The following is a 19,960-nucleotide window of genomic DNA, read 5'->3' on the forward strand; positions in this document are numbered from 1 at the left end:
TCTATCTATGCATTTAAAATAAAAAGTTTCATCACCACACTAAAAGTTCTAGAACTAAACGTACCAAAATTATTTTTAAACCCTTATTGTCCGCCAACTAGATAAAGCCTTGACTTTACACGTGCTCGTTCATTTACTTATTGATTTTAACGTACACTTCTGGCTCTTGACTACAACCGTCTTGAATATATTAAATTAAGTGATTAGAGTGTCTCAATCAGAAAATCTGGAATGTCATTGTTTTAATCATCCATGCCACAATAATTTGTGCAATGTTACTTTTCCACATACACTAACCTACTGATTAGTATTTGAGAACATTGAAGCCCTAAGACCCCACTAAACATCCTTTGTGTGCGTCTTCACCCCCAGAAACACATTTATTTAGTACCTACGCTGGATCATATGCAGTACATGTACAACATTCAAAGTAATTACAACAAACTGCATGCACATATACTCAGGTTTACTGGATATATAGCAAGTCCATCATCCAAGATCTTTCTATCCCTTGTTAAGATAACAGTTGCACTAATTATTTTGCATATGTTGGGGCTACTTATTACCCTCAGCAATATAAAGTAACTGTATTAAAATCCACCATTGGAAGACTAATTGTAACACAAATAATTATTATTGAAAAGATAAAACATCAACACTTGTACATCAACAACTTGTACTGCTCTTACCTATCTTCTGGTTAAATATTTTGTCGAAGGTCAGTTCACCTCGTTCTTCCAGATACTTCTGCATGACACTTCGAATGCTGCAATCAAACAAGAGGATACTGATTAATAAACCGCCAAGAGCACTAAATATAACACTGGCATTGGCGCAAGTTATCCAGGCTCTCAATAAGATAAAAAAAGTTTAAATAGTGCTTTACATCCATCTTTTTACTGCACAAAATCCAATGACACATGAAATACTAGGTCCTAAGAAACAGATTCCTGTACATGAAGTCACCATCACATTTATGGTCTGTCCTGATTGGCACACGATAACTTCTGATCAGATTATATTGTGCTTCATACATGTTGCAATATGCAGACAACAAGGTCAATCATCATAATTTAAGGGGGATGCGGTCAATTTACCTACAATCAAAATCCAGACGGGACAAAATCCCGACAACCATTGACCGACGGTTAAAATCCCGTCAAGTTCAAAATAGACATTTAAAATGTCGACAGGTCAAAAAAAAATCACCATGAGTTTTTCATGTTTTTATTGAAACCGACTTATTCATACTTTACCATCCCAGTGGACACGGAGGAGGAATACAATAGTGTGGGACGCGGTATACTTATACAGTGTCTATGTCAACCTATGTCGACATACGCACCAAAAAAACGATGAAAAGCTCATGTTGACTTTTTGACCTGTTGACATTTTAAATGTCGGTATTTTGACCTTGTCGGTATTTTAAAAGGTCTGTATTTTGACCTTGTCGGGATTTTGACAGTCGGTCAATTGTTGTCGGGATTTTGACAGTCGGGATTGTGATTGTAGGTATTTCATACTGATCCCATTTAACTAAGAGTTTCTACGGCATTCAAATGAAGTGCTAAATATGTCACATGACTTCATTTCTATTGTAGAAATGCTGCACTCTACATAGGCATTATTATATGTCCTGATATTAATTGCAGGACCTAACCTTCTGAATAGCCTTTGTAAGCAGTGTTCATTGACTAGAAAATGACACTATTTATATAAATTCAGGTGACACTAAAGAGAAAGTGCAGGTAATTAACAAATTACGTTCATAAACATACCTAAGTAGTTAGTTGGGGAGGGGGGGGGGGGGGGGGAACACAGGCCAAGTCATCTTGTTTTTCAAAGAATATTTAAATAGAGAACACTGGAGATATTTTAGGCAAAGTTGTGTTTTGCTAGGAAAGGGGGCAACAGCAAATTTACTCACAGTGTGAACTTTTAAACAGATCATACAGTATTTAGGAATGTTTAATTGCTTTACCGTTTAGATCAATTCCGCTTGTAAACCATCCTCTGAGTAAACATTCACCAAAAAGGTTATCACAATCATATCATAGTGAAATAAAGCTGAGCAGAGGTAAAATATAGAAAACAGAAACCATGGAAAAATAGTACGATACCTGCAGTATTTTATTTCAAAATCTAAGATGCTTCCTCAACTAATATTTACACACAAAAAAATTTAAGTCTGCAGAATTTTTAACCTTTTTTCTTTCTTTTTTTTACAAATAGTGCAAAAAAAGAATGATTATTCTTATCCAAACCGTAACATAATAAAGAATCAAAGTACTGACCTAATCAAAATGAGTTCAAAAGTAAATATAGAGTAAATTAATGGGTGTATACAGCTTCCGACGCCGATGCGTGCTCCGGCGGGGTTGGCATCGCAAGTAAAAATAGACAATAGCAATTTTGACTAGAAAGTGTACAATCTAGTACATTGTACAGTCAAAACAGACCATAGCAAAAATCGCACTGTGTGTATACCCGGGGGTAGCGAGCTGAAGTGAACTTGTCACACCCGTTCACAGCAACATTGGAATACTGCCGGCGGGTGCGATAGGGACGGGAGAGGGGGGCGGAGATTTGAATCTCACCCCCTCATATAGAACTACTGCTGACCATCTACATTGTTTGCTTGCTCTATGCAAAAATTCTCAAGCTGGACAAAGGAGTGGCCGGGCACTCAAGCACCTGGCACAGGACTTTTTTGCCCTGAAATGTCAAATTGTATCTGAAAGGCATATGCTCCACTCAGGCCCTTGCCAGCAGTTAGGGAATTGATGTGGACAGTGTTAATGCCCCCCTGCCTTTGACCAGCAGACTGGGTAAGAAATATGCGGAGGCTATGGCTCGGTCGGTGATCACTGCTGAAAAGGTAATGGACGCGGTGGAATACTGAGCAGAGTAGGATCCCACCAATGATCTAACCAATCATGGGACGTTACCTGTCGCACCTCTTATTTGCTTATGAGTAAGAGTCTTGCAGAGTGCTGGCATTCCGTAGGTTTCAGTGGTGGGAGTATGTAATAAAATCCAGAGATTAGCTAGAGACAGTAATATTGCATTAGCAGATATCAAGCAGAAGACTTGGTATGATCAGAGTTTGAGCTTTGGAATTATTTTGAGGGCTATTCTTATGATGCCCACATATCAAACAGGCATCAAGCTGCCCGGGCTGGTTCGTACATGCTCTAAAAATGATTATGTGGTGTCAGTTGATAGTGATGATGAGGTGGCAGTACATTTACCAATACCAACAAGCTGAAAGCATAACAAATTTTCCTGGGGATTGCTAGTCACGGATTGCTGCTTACCAAAGGAGTACCACACTACCTGACCTCCTCATGGGTACCAAAGGGTGGAACACAGGAAGTGTGCTGAGAAAAACAGTTTGGTTACAATAAAGGGGGACGCAAGAGTCGATGTTGCAGTATTGTGTGGCTGCTCAGTAGGAAGGCACATTAAAATTACATGAATAAAACCGATAAATGGTTACAACTTGCGCCAAAGATAGTAACTTAGTCCTTTTCCTAAGCCACACTCGTAAGGCCCGTACACACTGGTCGATATATCGGCCGTTCTCTTGAACGGCCGATATATCGCGGGACCGTCGGCCAGTGTGTACGGCCGATACGTCTGTGAACTCCGTTGTTCACAGACGTATCGTGTCGGCCGCGCAGCACAGCCGACGGCCAATATATCTACCGATATATTGACGCGTCGCTGTGTGTGTACGGGGCGGTCGGCCGACCGCCTGTACACATGCTGCGGCGGCCGGCGGTGATTGACAGGTGAACTGGGCGGGCGTGTGTACACGCCCGCCCAGTTCATGACGTCAGTCCCCGACGGATCGAGCAGTGTGTATGCTGAACACACTGCTCGATCCGTCCATAGATATATCTGCAGATCAATTGATCTGCAGATATATCTGTTAGTGTGTACCCACCTTTACTCATATACAATACCAAATTAAAAAAACGTAAAAAGGCCCAAGAGGCGCTGTCTCACTTGTAATCGTCATTTGCTACACTAGGAAGACAATTACAAGATTTTATTTGACACTGAAATTCCTTGATAATGAACCACATAAAGACCGGTGAAAATATCACAAGATGAATGACAAAGTGGCACAAAAAAGTTTTTGCCCCCTTTCTGAATTCTTCTATGTGTTAATATTTGTCACATTAATTGTTTCAGATCTTCAAACAAAATGTAATGAAAGACCATGACAACCAGAATAAACGTAAGATAAATGATCATTTCATTTAATGAAGTAAAAAAGTGATCAGAACACCTATACCACCCATGTGAATAAATGAATTGCCACCTAACCTAATAACTGGCTCAGCCACCTTTAGCAACAACAACAACCAAATACTATTAATAACTGCCTTGCTCAATGTCCTGCCTCAGCATCTCAATTGAAATCAAGTCAGGACTTTGACTAAACCACTTCATTTTATTTATTTATTTTTAGTCATTTTGAGTTGGAACTGGGCTTGTGTCTCAGATCGTTGTCTTGCTGCATAACCCAACTGTGCTAGAGTTCCAGCTCACAGACTGATGGGCGGACATTCTCCCTCAACATTTTCTGGTAGATGGAATCATGAATTCTGCTATCAATTATGGCGAGTCACTAAAGTCCTGAAGCAGCAAAACATCCCCACAACTATCACTACCACCCTGTTTGACTGCTGGTAGGATATTCATATTATGAAATGCTGTTTTAGCTGTGAGTCAGACATAACAGGACCCATGTCTTCCAAAAAGTTCAATTTTCAACTCATCAATCCAAAAGACTTAGGGTTATCAATGTATTTTTTGCACGTGAGAAAAGTCTTTTTCCTCCTCTTAGGTGGCAGTGGCTTTCGCCTTGCAACTTTCCCAAGGATACCATTTTTGCAGTCTCTTTCTTATGGTGGAGTTAAGAAAGCTGACATTTTCTGAGGTGAGCAAGATCTGCAATTCCTGGGATATTTTGTGAGTTCCTGGATGAGTCATTGATGCGTTCCTGGAGGATCTGGTTACTCCAGGGAAAATTCACCAAGTTTTCTCCATTTGGAGAGAACGGCTCTCACTGTCGTTTGCTGGAGTCCCACAGCCTTGGACATGGCTTTGCAACCCTTTCAAGACTCATATACTTCTAATAACCTTCTTTCGCATCTCTTCTGAAATTTATTTTGATCACGGCATACTATGCTGCTTGTTGAGACTTTTTAGCCAGTTTCACAGGTTCTATTTACGTGTTCTTTAGATTCAACAGGTCTAGCAACAATCTGAAATCATTCATTGATACCCCTTTTCCACCTGAGTACCGGGTCCGATACGGGATGTTTAACCTGGCTACAACTCGTGTCGGCCCCGCTGTTTCCACTGCACTTAGACACAGGTTATTCCCGGGTCGGATCTGTTTCCACTTAACCCGGGTAAGCTCTGTAAAAGCCTATTGATGCTACTCATTACTCGGTTCTGAAACACGGTTAATGACCGTTTCCACTGCACAACACCCGGGTCATTAACGTGTTCAACCGAGGTAGCTACCCGGGAAGGATTGCAGGGTCACTCAAACCGTGTTGAGCAGTTTCCACTTACTAAAAACCCGTGTTGATGCACGTCCCCGTGCAAAAATACGGGTAAATTTAGCTAGTGGAAAAGGGGTATGACTGAGGCTTTTAGCAGCTACCACTTGCCTGAGATGCTCAACAACAGTGAGCATTAATCACCCCAATAAACTTGTAGAAGCTTAATGGTCATGATGTTTGGCATAAATAGCCCACTCTTGCTGGGAGGGATTAAAAGAATTACTCAGCCTATACTTATTATACTTATATAATTAATTTATAAGAACCATGTAAATGAGCAACCTTCCTACTTTTGGGCATTTTACCTATCCAGGCTTCAATTGAAGAATTGGTCTATTATACGAAATATCTATATATAAATCAAACCCTCTTTGAGCAATTAAAGGGGTAAACAGTACTAATATGTTCAGTTTCAGTACACAAGGATTGTTCTAGTTAAAACACGCTTCCATCCCATAGATATAATTATCATGCAACCAGTCTATCTTATTTCTTGACAAGACATAATATACTTTGATCAAAATAGCCCAAAAGCCTACGGTGAATAAAATGTTGCAGAGCCTTGTAAAACAAGTATTTTCATGATGATGACCCGCAGATATTCAATTTAAATCACAATGCAACAAGCTGTTCTCTCATTGCATCTGTTGCCTAGGTCAATCTCCTATTATGTGCTAATTCATTACAGCGAATCTGGATATCATTTGCTTCTAATCAGGATAAAAGATTGGTCTTCAACAAAATCAGTATGCAGTAAATAATCTTTAGGTAGTTTGGATTATTTGCGCATGGCCTCTCACTTTATTCCTCTGAAAGGTATGCTATTTGAGATTTAATAGCACATGTAAATAAGTGGAAAGCAAGGGCCAAAATTTAACAGCCAACAATTTAAGCGCACACAATAAGTAAAACAAAAAAAAATAAGAATTTACTTACCGATAATTCTATTTCTCGTAGTCCGTAGTGGATGCTGGGAACTCCGTAAGGACCATGGGGAGTAGCGGCTCCGCAGGAGACTGGGTACAAATAGAAAGCTTTAGTACTGCCTGGTGTGCACTGGCTCCTCCCCCCATGACCCTCCTCCAAGCCTCAGTTAGGATACTGTGCCCGGACGAGCGTACACAATAAGGAAGGATTTTGAATCCCGGGTAAGACTCATACCAGCCACACCAATCACACCGTATAACTTGTGATCTGAACCCAGTTAACAGTATGATAACAGAGGAGCCTCTAGAAAAGATGGCTCACTACAACAATAACCCGATTTAGTTAACAATAACTATGTACAAGTATTGCAGACAATCCGCACTTGGGATGGGCGCCCAGCATCCACTACGGACTACGAGAAATAGAATTATCGGTAAGTAAATTCTTATTTTCTCTGACGTCCTAGTGGATGCTGGGAACTCCGTAAGGACCATGGGGATTATACCAAAGCTCCCAAACGGGCGGGAGAGTGCGGATGACTCTGCAGCACCGAATGAGAGAACTCCAGGTCCTCCTCAGCCAGGGTATCAAATTTGTAGAATTTAGCAAACGTGTTTGCCCCTGACCAAGTAGCTGCTCGGCAAAGTTGTAAAGCCGAGACCCCTCGGGCAGCCGCCCAAGATGAGCCCACTTTCCTTGTGGAATGGGCTTTTACAGATTTAGGCTGTGGCAGGCCTGCCACAGAATGAGCAAGCTGAATTGTACTACAAATCCAACGAGCAATAGTCTGCTTAGAAGCAGGAGCACCCAGCTTGTTGGGTGCATACAGGATAAACAGCGAGTCAGATTTTCTGACTCCAGCCGTCCTGGAAACATATATTTTCAGGGCCCTGACTACGTCCAGCAACTTGGAGTCCTCCAAGTCCCTAGTAGCCGCAGGTACCACAATAGGCTGGTTCAGGTGAAACGCTGAAACCACCTTAGGGAGAAATTGAGGACGAGTCCTCAATTCTGCCCTATCCGTATGAAAAATTAGGTAAGGGCTTTTATAGGATAAAGCCGCCAATTCTGACACGCGCCTGGCTGACGCCAGGGCCAACAGCATTACCACTTTCCATGTGAGATATTTTAAGTCCACAGTGGTGAGTGGTTCAAACCAATGTGATTTTAGGAACCCCAAAACCACATTGAGATCTCAAGGTGCCACTGGAGGCACAAAAGGAGGCTGTATATGCAGCACCCCTTTGACAAACGTCTGAACTTCAGGAACTGAAGCCAGTTCTTTTTGGAAGAAGATCGACAGGGCCGAAATTTGAACCTTAATGGACCCTAATTTTAGGCCCATAGACAGTCCTGTTTGCAGGAAATGCAGGAACCGACCCAGTTGAAATTCCTCTGTAGGGGCCTTCCTGGCCTCGCACCACGCAACATATTTACGCCAAATACGGTGATAATGCTGCACGGTTACATCCTTCCTGGCTTTGATCAGGGTAGGGATGACTTTATCCGGAATGCCTTTTTCCTTCAGGATCCGGCGTTCAACCGCCATGCCGTCAAACGCAGCCGCGGTAAGTCTTGAAACAGACAGGGTCCCTGCTGGAGCAGGTCCCTTCGTAGAGGTAGAGGCCACGGGTCCTCCGTGAGCATCTCTTGAAGTTCCGGGTACCAAGTCCTTCTTGGCCAATCCGGAGCCACGAGTATAGTCCTTACTCCTCTCCTTCTTATGATTCTCAGTACCTTGGGTATGAGAGGCAGAGGAGGGAACACATACACTGACTGGTACACCCATGGTGTTACCAGAGCGTCCACAGCTATTGCCTGAGGGTCCCGTGACCTGGCGCAATACCTGTCTAGTTTTTTGTTGAGGCGGGACGCCATCATGTCCACCTTTGGTTTTTCCCAACGGTTCACAATCATGTGGAAGACTTCTGGGTGAAGTCCCCACTCTCCCGGGTGGAGGTCGTGCCTGCTGAGGAAGTCTGCTTCCCAGTTGTCCACTCCCGGAATGAACACTGCTGACAGTGCTATCACATGATTTTCCGCCCAGCGAAGAATCCTTGCAACTTCTGCCATTGCCCTCCTGCTTCTTGTGCCGCCCTGTCTGTTTACGTGGGCGACTGCCGTGATGTTGTCTGACTGAATCAGCACCGGCTGACCTTGAAGCAGAGGTCGTGCTAGGCTTAGAGCATTGTAGATGGCCCTTAGCTCCAGGATATTTATGTGAAGTGATGTCTCCAGGCTTGACCACAAGCCCTGGAAATTTCTTCCTTGTGTGACTGCTCCCCAGCCTCTCAGGCTGGCGTCCGTGGTCACCAGGACCCAGTCCTGAATGCCGAATCTGCGGCCCTCTAGAAGATGAGCACTCTGCAACCACCACAGAAGAGACACCCTTGTCCTTGGGGACAGGGTTATCCGCTGATGCATCTGAAGATGCGATCCGGACCATTTGTCCAGCAGATCCCACTGGAACGTTCTTGCGTGGAATCTGCCGAATGGAATCGCTTCGTAGGAAGCTACCATCTTTCCCAGGACTCTTGTGCATTGATGCACTGAGACTTGCCCTGGTTTCAGGAGGTTTCTGACTAGGTCGGATGGCTTTTTCCTCCGGAAGGAACACCTTTTTCTGGACTGTGTCCAGAATCATCCCTAGGAACAGAAGACGTGTCGTCGGAATCAGCTGCGATTTTGGGATATTTAGAATCCAGCCGTGCTGCCGTAGCACTACCTGAGATAGTGCTACTCCGACTACTAACTGTTCTCTGGATCTTGCCCTTATCAGGAGATCGTCCAAGTAAGGGATAATTAAAACGCCTTTTCTTCAAAGAAGAATCATCATTTCGGCCATTACCTTGGTAAAGACCCGGGGTGCCGTGGATAATCCAAACGGCAGCGTCTGAAACTGATAGTGACAGTTTTGTACCACAAACCTGAGGTACCCTTGATGAGAAGGGTAAATGGGGACATGGAGGTAGGCATCTTTGATGTCCAGAGACACCATAAAGTCCCCCTCTTCCAGGTTCGCGATCACTGCTCTGAGTGACTCCATCTTGAACTTGAACCTTTGTATGTAAGTGTTCAAGGATTTCAGATTTAAAATAGGTCTTACCGAGCCGTCCGGCTTCGGTACCACAAACAGCGTTGAATAATACCCCTTCCCTTGTTGCAGGAGGGGTACCTTGATTATCACCTGCTGGGAATACAGCTTGTGAACTGCCTCCAATACTGCCTCCCTGTCGGAGGGAGACGTTGGTAAAGCAGACTTCAGGAACCGGCGAGGGGGAGACGTCTCGAACTCCAATTTGTACCCCTGAGATACTGCTTGAAGGATCCAGGGGTCCACTTGCGAGTGAGCCCACTGCGCGCTGAAATTCTTGAGACGGGCCCCCACCGTGCCTGAGTCCGCTTGTAAGGCCCCAGCGTCATGCTGAGGACTTGGCAGAAGCGGGGGAGGGCTTTTGTTCCTGGGAATTGGCTGTCTGTTGCAGTCTTTTTCCCCTTCCTCTGCCCCGGGGCAAAAAAGAGGAACCTTTTGCCCGCTTGCCCTTATGGGGACGAAAGGACTGAGCCGGATAAGACGGCGTCTTTTTATGTTGAGCGGCGACCTGGGGTAAAAATGTGGATTTCCCAGCAGTTGCCGTGGCCACCAGGTCCGATAGACCGACCCCAAATAACTCCTCCCCTTTATAAGGCAATATTTCCATATGCCGTTTAGAGTCCGCATCACCTGACCACTGTCGTGTCCATAATCCTCTTCTGGCAGAAATGGACAGCGCACTCACTCTTGATGCCAGAGTGGAAATATCCCTCTGTGCATCTCGCATATATAGAAATGCATCTTTTAAATGCTCTATAGTCAACAATATACTGTCCCTATCCAGGGTATCAATATTTTCAGTCAGGGAATCCGACCAAGCCACCCCAGCGCTGCACATCCAGGCTGAGGCGATTGCTGGTCGCAGTATAACACCAGTATGTGTGTATATACTTTTTAGGATATTTTCCAGTTTTCTGTCACCTGGTTCCTTGAGGGCGGCCGTATCTGGAGACGGTAACGCCACTTGTTTTGATAAGCGTGTGAGCGCTTTATCCACTCTAGGGGGTGTTTCCCAACGCGCCCTAACCTCTGGCGGGAAAGGGTATAATGCCAATAACTTTTTAGAAATTATCAGTTTTTTATCGGGGGAAACCCACGCTTCATCACACACCTCATTTAATTCGTCTGATTCAGGAAAAACTACAGGTAGTTTTTTCACACCCCACATAATACCCTTTTTAGTGGTACTTGCAGTATCAGAAATGTTTAACACCTCTCTCATTGCCGTGATCATGTAACGTGTGGCCCTACTGGAAGTCACGTTTGTCTCCTCACCGTCGACACTGGAGTCAGTATCCGTGTCGACGTCAGTATCCACCACCTGAGGTAACGGCCTTTTTAGAGCCCCTGATGGTTTCTGAGACACCTGGACAGGGACTAGCTGATCAGCCGGCTGTCTCATGTCATCAACTGTCTTTTGTAAGGAGCTGACACTGTCACGTAAATCCTTCCATAAAGCCATCCACTCAGGTGTCGACTCCCTAGGGGGTGACATCTCTATTATAGGCAATTGCTCCGCCTCCACATCATTTTCCTCCTCATACATGTCGACACAAACGTACCGACACACAGCACACGCACAGGGAATGCTCTGATAGAGGACAGGACCCCACTAGCCCTTTGGGGAGACAGAGGGAGAGTATGCCAGCACACACCAGAGCGCTATATATAGATATAGGGACAACCTTATATAAGTGTTTCTCCCTTATAGCTGCTGTATTGTTAATAACCCGCCAATTAGTGCCCCCCTCTCTTTTTTACCCTGTTTCTGTAGTGCAGGACTGCAGGGGAGAGTCAGGGAGACGTCCTTCCAGCGGAGCGGTGAGGGAAAATGGCGCCTGTGTGCTGAGGAGATAAGCTCCGCCCCCTTCTCGGCGGCCTTTCTCCCGCTTTTTGTGAAAATCTGGCAGGGGTTAAAATTCATCCATATAGCCCAGGGGCTATATGTGATGTATTTTTAGCCAGCCAAGGTGTTTCTATTGCTGCTCAGGGCGCCCCCCCCTAGCGCCCTGCACCCTCAGTGACCGGAGTGTGAAGTGTGCTGAGAACCAATGGCGTACAGCTGCAGTGCTGTGCGCTACCTTGTGGAAGACAGGATGTCTTCTGCCGCCGATTTGTCGGACCTCTTCTTGCTTCTGGCTCTGTAAGGGGGCCGGCGGCGCGGCTCTGGGACCGAGCTCCAAGGCTGGGCCTGTGATCGGTCCCTCTGGAGCTAATGGTGTCCAGTAGCCTAAGAAGCCCAATCCACTCTGCACGCAGGTGAGTTCGCTTCTTCTCCCCTTAGTCCCTCGATGCAGTGAGCCTGTTGCCAGCAGGTCTCACTGAAAATAAAAAACCTAAACTAAAACTTTCACTAAGAAGCTCAGGAGAGCCCCTAGTGTGCACCCTTCTCGTTCGGGCACAAAAATCTAACTGAGGCTTAGAGGAGGGTCATGGGGGGAGGAGCCAGTGCACGCCAGGTAGTACTAAAGCTTTCTATTTGTGCCCAGTCTCCTGCGGAGCCGCTACTCCCCATGGTCCTTACGGAGTTCCCAGCATCCACTAGGACGTCAGAGAAAAGAGGATTATAATGGAATTATGTATGTATTAAATGGATTATGGATTATGACTATCTTTAAATATATTATAAATACGTATAGAAAAATTGGCATACATAGTAACCTATAACCAATTACCCTAATAAACAAACACCGATATCCCCAATGGTAATGCCAGCGCCACCACACTTTATATCAGTGCAGCCACATATACTGTATTGCAATCTTTTTTTTTTTTTTTTTTTACTATGGGTCAATTAATTTTTTCTAGTGACGGGAGATCTGGGGGCGCTATTCACCTGTTTTATTTTTAACACGTTGATCAGGGCCTGTTGTGAACAGAAATGCCGACGCTGGCAGTTGTTCGCACCCAAATGGAGCTCTGTCAGGCGCCCAGCACTAACAGCCGCCAGTGAAAACATTTTAATTCCCCCCCAAGTGATTATATTAATCTCCCAAATTTATTGTGTCAAGTGTGTTTAACAAGGTGTAATATTTGAATCATTGCAATATGTATTATCAGTATAACAAGCACTGGCTACTACATATACCGGGTACACTACCATGAATGCGTGTGACCTCCACAAGCAGCCAGAAGGTGCTCTGGTCACAAATGACCAGAATAGCATAACTACAGTAGCAATGTTGTGAATATTTCATACAGTATTGACTCAGATATTATTAAATACAATAACCAAAACATGTAGATTACTCATTAATTACCTACAGTACACACTATATAACCACTGATGGCTACATATTACAACATATACCCTATAGTGATGACAGTAAGTGCCAATCAGTGCCACATAATACCCATCTTTCCTCTGAGCTGTAAATTAGCAGCTCTTCAAGTCCATCCAACACCATATTAGTAGCCATTGTCTAAATCAGGCATTCCCAACCGCGGTCCTCAAGGCACACCAACAGTGCAGGTTTTAGTGATATCCAGGCTTCAGCACAGATGGTTAAATTAAAAAACTGAGGTACTAATTAAGTCTTTGTTCAGACCTGGATATCACTAAAACCAAGACTGCTAGTGTGCCTTGAGGACCAAGGTTGGGAAACACTGGTCTAAGTTTTAACCAGTTTGTGTCTTGTTCAAGATAGGCCACAGACCTGTCCGTACAAAGCAAGTGAGTGCAAAGTCAGGATCAAAATTATTCATCCATGTGGCGCTAATATACCCTGCGATAGGGGGCGCAATGTATTAGAATATGCATTACATGAATAATCCCTCCCTGTATCTCTCTGAGCAGTAACTCAGGGTAAATACCTAGCGACTAGGTTGGCCAATCCCGGGATTGGGATCGGTGGGATCCCGGGATTTAGGCCAAAATTCGTCCGGGATGGGGATGGCATTGACACATAAAAAGAAACCAATCCCAGGTATCCCGGGATTAACCATTTTTCAACCCCGATACCTGGGATTTAAAAAATGGCGCGGGATTGGCCTCCCTACTAGACAAACAATTACATTTTAAGACCAACTTCCAGATTAACACCTTTTACAACCGGATTCCATATGACAAGTTTCCTACAGTGAACTCTTCTGGGGGAACATAATTTCTTCCTCATTTCCCGGACGCCTCGCACAATCTGACACCTCTGCTTAACCCCCAGCTTCAATATTACTTTTATACTGTGTGGGAACAGAAAGCACTGGGCTGGACACCCACTAACCTGTCTAAGTCAATCACCACCATATTAATATGTATCATAAATCGAGCTTCCACCAGCCGCCGGAAACTACCATGTACAGGAGGCCACAAGAAGGATGCACATGGCTGCCTCATCTATTCAGATACTGTCCCAGCAAATTGCTTGTTTTGTAAACAGCGGGGTGTAGATCTGTTCCTGCAGAATGAACAATTGTACTCCTGTATACAAGAGATGTTATTTCTCATCTGTTATTACTTGGCAAAGCTGGGTAGGCATAATTTAGCCATTTGTTGTGACCTGTAAACCACTGTGGGCATTACTGCAGTGGAGATAAGTTAACTCTTGACTTGTAATTTAAAAAAAAAAAAAAACCTCAATAGAAATTAGGTTCTGTATACATAGGAACACATTTTATTCAACAAAACGCAAATCCTGATGAGAAGCAGAAATCTTTATATCTATATTTAATAGTGGGTGGAAAGCCCCATTCACAGACAAACACAAGAGCAATGATATTGTAGAATCCAGCAATGGTCACTGGTACTTTAATGTTCTGTAATGTCTGCAACCAGATACAGTAGCCATACACAGTATCCTCTGGCCAGTCTCTAAATGAATAGCAGTTTTCCTAAAGAAAATACTCTAATGTGGTCACAATAACAAGAATAGCATGTGAAAGTGTCTAATTATCACACCAGAGCATCTGAGGGAACAGAAATGTAACCACCAAATTACACATTGTTATGGTGATACGGACATCGGCCATATCCTGAACATTCCCAAAATAAATCATATAGCCATAGACTGTCACTCAAACATCTCCTTCAGAAGTTTATCATTTTAATGTGTATAAACTTCACTGTAAGTGATACCGTCGCACAATCTCTGTATCCTAAGAGAATATTCAATGATATTTAAATGGTCAATGTTATATAACAATTACACAAACTACAATTGAAAGATGTAATAAATGTAACTTCTATACTCCGTTTTTAGCTTTCCAAGATTGTGTAAATGTCCAGCCATGAGCATTGCTATCTATACCCCACATTACCCTGGAAAGTAAAGCACAATCTGACTTAAGTGGCCCATACACTAGACCAGAGGTTCTCAAACTCGGTCCTCGGGGGCACACACAGTGCATGTTTTGCAGGTAACCCAGCAGGTGCACAGGTGTATTAATTACTCACTGACCCATTTTAAAAGGTCCACAGGTGGAGCGAATTATTTCACTTGCGATTCTGTGAGGAGACCTGCAAAACATGCACTGTGTGTGCCCCCGAGGACCGAGTTTGAGAACCTCTGCACTAGACGATATTATGAGCGATTTGTCCATTGCCGACCGATCAGAACTACAAAGCTTTCATAATAGTGCAGATCATTCAGTGTCTGTGAATGATAATGCTCATGATGCGCGGTCCCGCTGGTCCTTGGTCGGAGCTTCCATAATTCCCTGCTGCAGGGAAGATAAAAACATCATCCTCATGCTTGTATATCTGAGTCTCTCATCTCTCTCTGGCTACACTTCTCACACCTCAAGAAAGTTTGTCTGCAAATGTCTGTGATCCTTCTTCAATGCAAAATCCCCTCTGTTAATTAGCTGAACTTCTGATTGCACACCTCCCCCTTTGCAAGCTGATATAGTTGGAGCATTTAAGAGCAATATTATCAAGGCCTGCAGTCAGGACTTGGCCTGCTTGCATTTGTGAAGAATGCATCTGTTAAGAATGTGTTTTAAGAATGGAGTTAGAACCGGAGTTTGAACTGGATTTGGACTATGCTAAAATCTCTAATTAAACTAGCTCCCCAAACACTGCAACTCAGGACCATCATGTGGTCTCTCCTCACCTCTGCCATGAGAACACCAGGACCAATGCCTATTACTCCTCTGTCCAAGAACATCGTGACTGCCCCCGGGACTACCCCTCAAGCTGAGCAGGGAACTGAGGGACGTGCGCACCAGGACCAGACTTTGCTGGGTCAGTTCCATTGGACATTAGTGTGCTCCCCACATTCTCACACCCACCCGCACTGCTCTCATGAGACCAGGTCATTTATCATTTTCACAAAATAATGTTACTACAGTTTTCCTGCAAATGTGTTTTTTTTTCTCTTCTTTCTTCTTACAGCGTACTTCCACCCCACTGTGTTCTATTCCTGTAATGTGTTCCTCCATTGGTTGCACACCCTGCCAGCAGTAACCTACACAGTGCGCCCCACAGCAGTAACCTACGCAGTGCGCCCCACATGGCTTCCTCGGATGGTTCCTCCGTGGGCAGGGTGTGCTTCATTTGGATCTTTCCATGCAGGGTATAGCATACTCCTACACACGTGTCAGTTTTCCCATACATGCATTTGGCCCTTGTATGGCTCATCTCCCACTGTGTAACCTTCGTAGTGCGCCCAACATGGCTGCCTTATCTGGTGCGCTTGTGGATGGGATGAAAAATACATGGACCTGATGGTATTAGTGGAACCCTACTCTGAATTTAAGGACTCTGCAATCTCCCCGTTTTGTGTTCTCTTCTAGGGGTAGGGGTGGACTATTCCACCCTGGGTAATCCTATGCAGTGCGCCTAAGATGGCTGCCGCACCTGGTACCTTGTGAGGGTGGAATACACAACCCCTGGAGGTTATTACCCAAAATGCCTACACCAATCATGCATTATTCTTTCTGTCTTTATTGTCTGTGTGGTTTATCTTTTGATGTAATACTTAAATCTTCTGTATTATGTGCATTGTTTGAGATCTAGTTGGCGCCGCGGATGGCTGCCTCGGTGCTGCTCTGCCAAGCAGCCTTTGTTTTTGTTTTTCGTCTTACATGTATAATGTCTAATATGTCGAGTCTATTGTACAGCTGCAATGTGCAGTATGAACTCATGTGTAATGTTTGTAATGTATGCTACGTTTTTTCCCTTTCTTATGCTATGTATTCCCCCTTCATGTTGCTGCTTGGCAATGCATTGTACCACAAAGAATCCCTAGTGTACGTGAGTACACCTGGCCAATAAAGCCGATTCTGATATGAAGCTATCGTCAACGACAACATGCTCCTGGATGTAGCCACTCCCAGATATCATTTGCTCAGGACTATCGGGCAGCTGCCGGGGGAGTTCAAGGAAAATCGTTAACGAGATTGCATCATTTACAGGTCATCTAGTATATAAGCACCTTTAATACCAGCTCTCAAATCAAGTTCCTCTGCGACTATATGCAAAGCAAAGTTCATAATTTAGTATTTGCAAAGCTACGTTTGGCTATACGGAAAAGATGGAGGAGGAAAAACCGAAAGAAAAAAGTATACAGCAAATAATAGAAAATAGACTCCAGTATCTAGCATAGCACCAAGAAGTGGACAATTGTATGTAACATAGGTGGATTATTACTATTGCCCGCTTCTTGATGCAGTGATACATCCCACATTCACAGCATGTTATTTCAAGCACAATTGTAGGAGAAGCACAAGATAAATATGGCCTCCATGACAGCCAGAGTAAAAAGAAAGACTATTAAAATAAATGTTAACAATTTCAATTTGATAAAGGACAAATTTGACCTTAATTTTGTTCTAGGAAATCCTTTGAGATGCGCACAACATTTTTGTGCTATCACTTGAGCAGTGTTGATAATAGGGGAAGCGGACAAGCAACAGTCAGGTCATCACTTAATTACCATAAGCAAAGCAAAAGTAATGTCAGCCACAACTAAAGATCACGGTGACCTCTCACTTCTGATATAGTTTCATATTTCCCTGTGTCTCCATTCAATTAATGCTAGCTAAATAAGTCACTAACGGATGCTTCAGTGTTCCAGGTAAAGAAATAATTGGTGTAGAATGCTACAATAGGAAAACATGCAGAGTGAATTTAATTGGTAAGGATTTTTCCTGCCTATATTGAGCTGAGTAAACAGCAACCCAGGTCTGTTGATACAGGGCTTAAGGGCCCCATACACTAATGTGACATGTTGGAACCTCATGTCGCAGGCGATCATCCCGGCAGCCTCCCGGGGGGCAGGATCGCATAAGATACATTGTATTCGGTCCTTTTGCTTACGATGCATCTTGTGCGATCCCAGCCATGCCTGTGGCATGCGACATATCACAAGTGCAGCACAGTCAATCTAGGGGATACGATCTGATACTCACAGGACCACGCATCAGATCAGATGTAAAACACATCCGAAATGCCCAATTTCATCCGATATATTGGCCCAAATGGCCGAAATCGGGCATTATCATTCTAGTGTATGGGGCCCTTAATTCTCTCACATAACCACGGATTCATAAGGACATATATAGATGACTCCTTTTCTCAGCTAAAATCATCTGGCCAGCAATAGCTATTATAAAACAACTTTTCTCCCCATTTCTTATCAACACGGTCTTGTTTTATTACTTAGAATTTAAGGTTGCACAAGACAATTCAGTAACAGACTATGTCAGGAGCTTCCGTCCTATATACAATGTATGCAGGCTAATAATAAAGCTTCATTACAGAGAATACAGTGTTCATCACAAGCTGTCATCACGACAAGACCCCCTGAAGACTAACTACCCAACATTATTCTGTGGCACAGTTTCCTGCTCCTCCAAACACATCATGTTTTGAACACATACACAATGTTATGAGTTAAGTTTATTATTATATAAACCTAGACTGGAACCAACACGTGCGTGATAATAAAATTAAAGTATTAACAAGATACACCATCAAAAATGTACTTTTTTTGCCCCCAGGAAAAATTGTTTTTATAGGTATGCATTTGCTGGCATTTCATATTTATCAATAGTCCATGACCGGAAGTACCATTTATCCTGTATTGCTGCTACTTTGAGCAATACATATTTGGATACCACCTGTATTTATACATTTGTACCTACTGTACCAGCAGCATCTCCCTGCTAGGCAGTCTACTTCTTAATGCTGCTCCCCATTTCCAGGTATAGCTAACACCACTTACCAGATTTCTCAATTCTGATGTCCCCATAGTGCTATAGGGTAGGTCAGGCATGTCCAAACTGCGGCCCTCCAGCTGTTGAGAAACTACACATCCCAGCATGCCCTGACACAGCTTTAGCATTCTCTGACTGCAAAACTGTGTCAAGGCATGCTGGGATATGTAGTTTCTCAACAGCTGGAGGGCCGTAGTTTGGACATGCCTGGGGTAGGTGGAAAGAGCTGGTGAATAGGTTTTGCCATAGAATAGACTCTTCAATGTTAAATAGAGTCCTTCATTGTATATCAATAGGAGAATAAAGAACCAGGGAATTTTAAGTAGTAGGCTTTAATATCAAATAAGGCCACATAACTTGAAGGTATAGAGAGTTGAATGAAATAGAAGTAAAGTTTCTTTGTATAGTTCAATTGTAATCTGATGTAAAAGTGGATTTGTGTCATCATTAACATTATTCCCTGAACAGAGAGAGTAATAATCTGGAAATATCAACCAGACCGATTAGCATTATAATATTGTCAAAATAATTAGTTCTACGTCTGTAAGGTAACACTGTAACAGTTAAGCAAGTGTGCTTTGGGAACTTGGGTTGTCCCAAACGAAACAGTCCTTAACACGATTTCAATTGTAAAAGTGCAGCTGACTAAAGGACTGAAAAGGTTGTACGCAACACAAACTGTGACATAATGATACAGTAAACTATCAGATAGGAAAACACTACAGCTTGTAAGAGTCTAACATGCCGAATCCTATGTGCTGCATGGTACAGAGCGGTCAGCTGGCAGGAAAGCCGGCTCAAGTCAGTGCAACACGCAGCAGATTAATTAATCACAAAACTATGAGCACTGACTAGAGGTGGTAGCCAGCAATGACCCTTGAGAAAATGTCTAAAAACCTATTTATGTTAAAGAATAATACACAAACCCTATCTGCATTAAGAGACAAAGCAGGGGAAAAGCAACTGAAATTAAATGAAAATATATTAATATATACAGTATATACACAAACACACACATAATACTGATCATTAACTTCTCCCAGCATTTGTCTCCAAATATTTATTAATCACTGCAAAGACACATAACATAAATAAAAACCTTAGCTCCTTAATGCAAAATTTAATCTAAAAACACTAAATTCCCAGCAATGCGAAAATAAGATTTTACTTACCGATAAATCTATTTCTCGTAGTCCGTAGT

General features: G+C 43.4%; 1 protein-coding gene across 4 annotated transcripts in view; it reads right to left on the reverse strand.

The window, feature by feature from the left end:
* GRK3 (G protein-coupled receptor kinase 3) overlaps nt 1-19,960 on the reverse strand; it is a 556,585-nt gene that overhangs the window by 335,756 nt on the left and 200,869 nt on the right. For all 4 annotated transcript variants that reach the window (XM_063913215.1, XM_063913214.1, XM_063913217.1 and 1 more), the window contains exon 2: nt 690-766. In XM_063913215.1, coding sequence (XP_063769285.1) covers nt 690-766 — 77 coding nt within the window. The remainder of the gene's footprint in view (nt 1-689; nt 767-19,960) is intronic.

This window comes from Pseudophryne corroboree, chromosome 1 (assembly GCF_028390025.1).
Source record: "Pseudophryne corroboree isolate aPseCor3 chromosome 1, aPseCor3.hap2, whole genome shotgun sequence".
NCBI lineage: Eukaryota > Metazoa > Chordata > Amphibia > Anura > Myobatrachidae > Pseudophryne > Pseudophryne corroboree.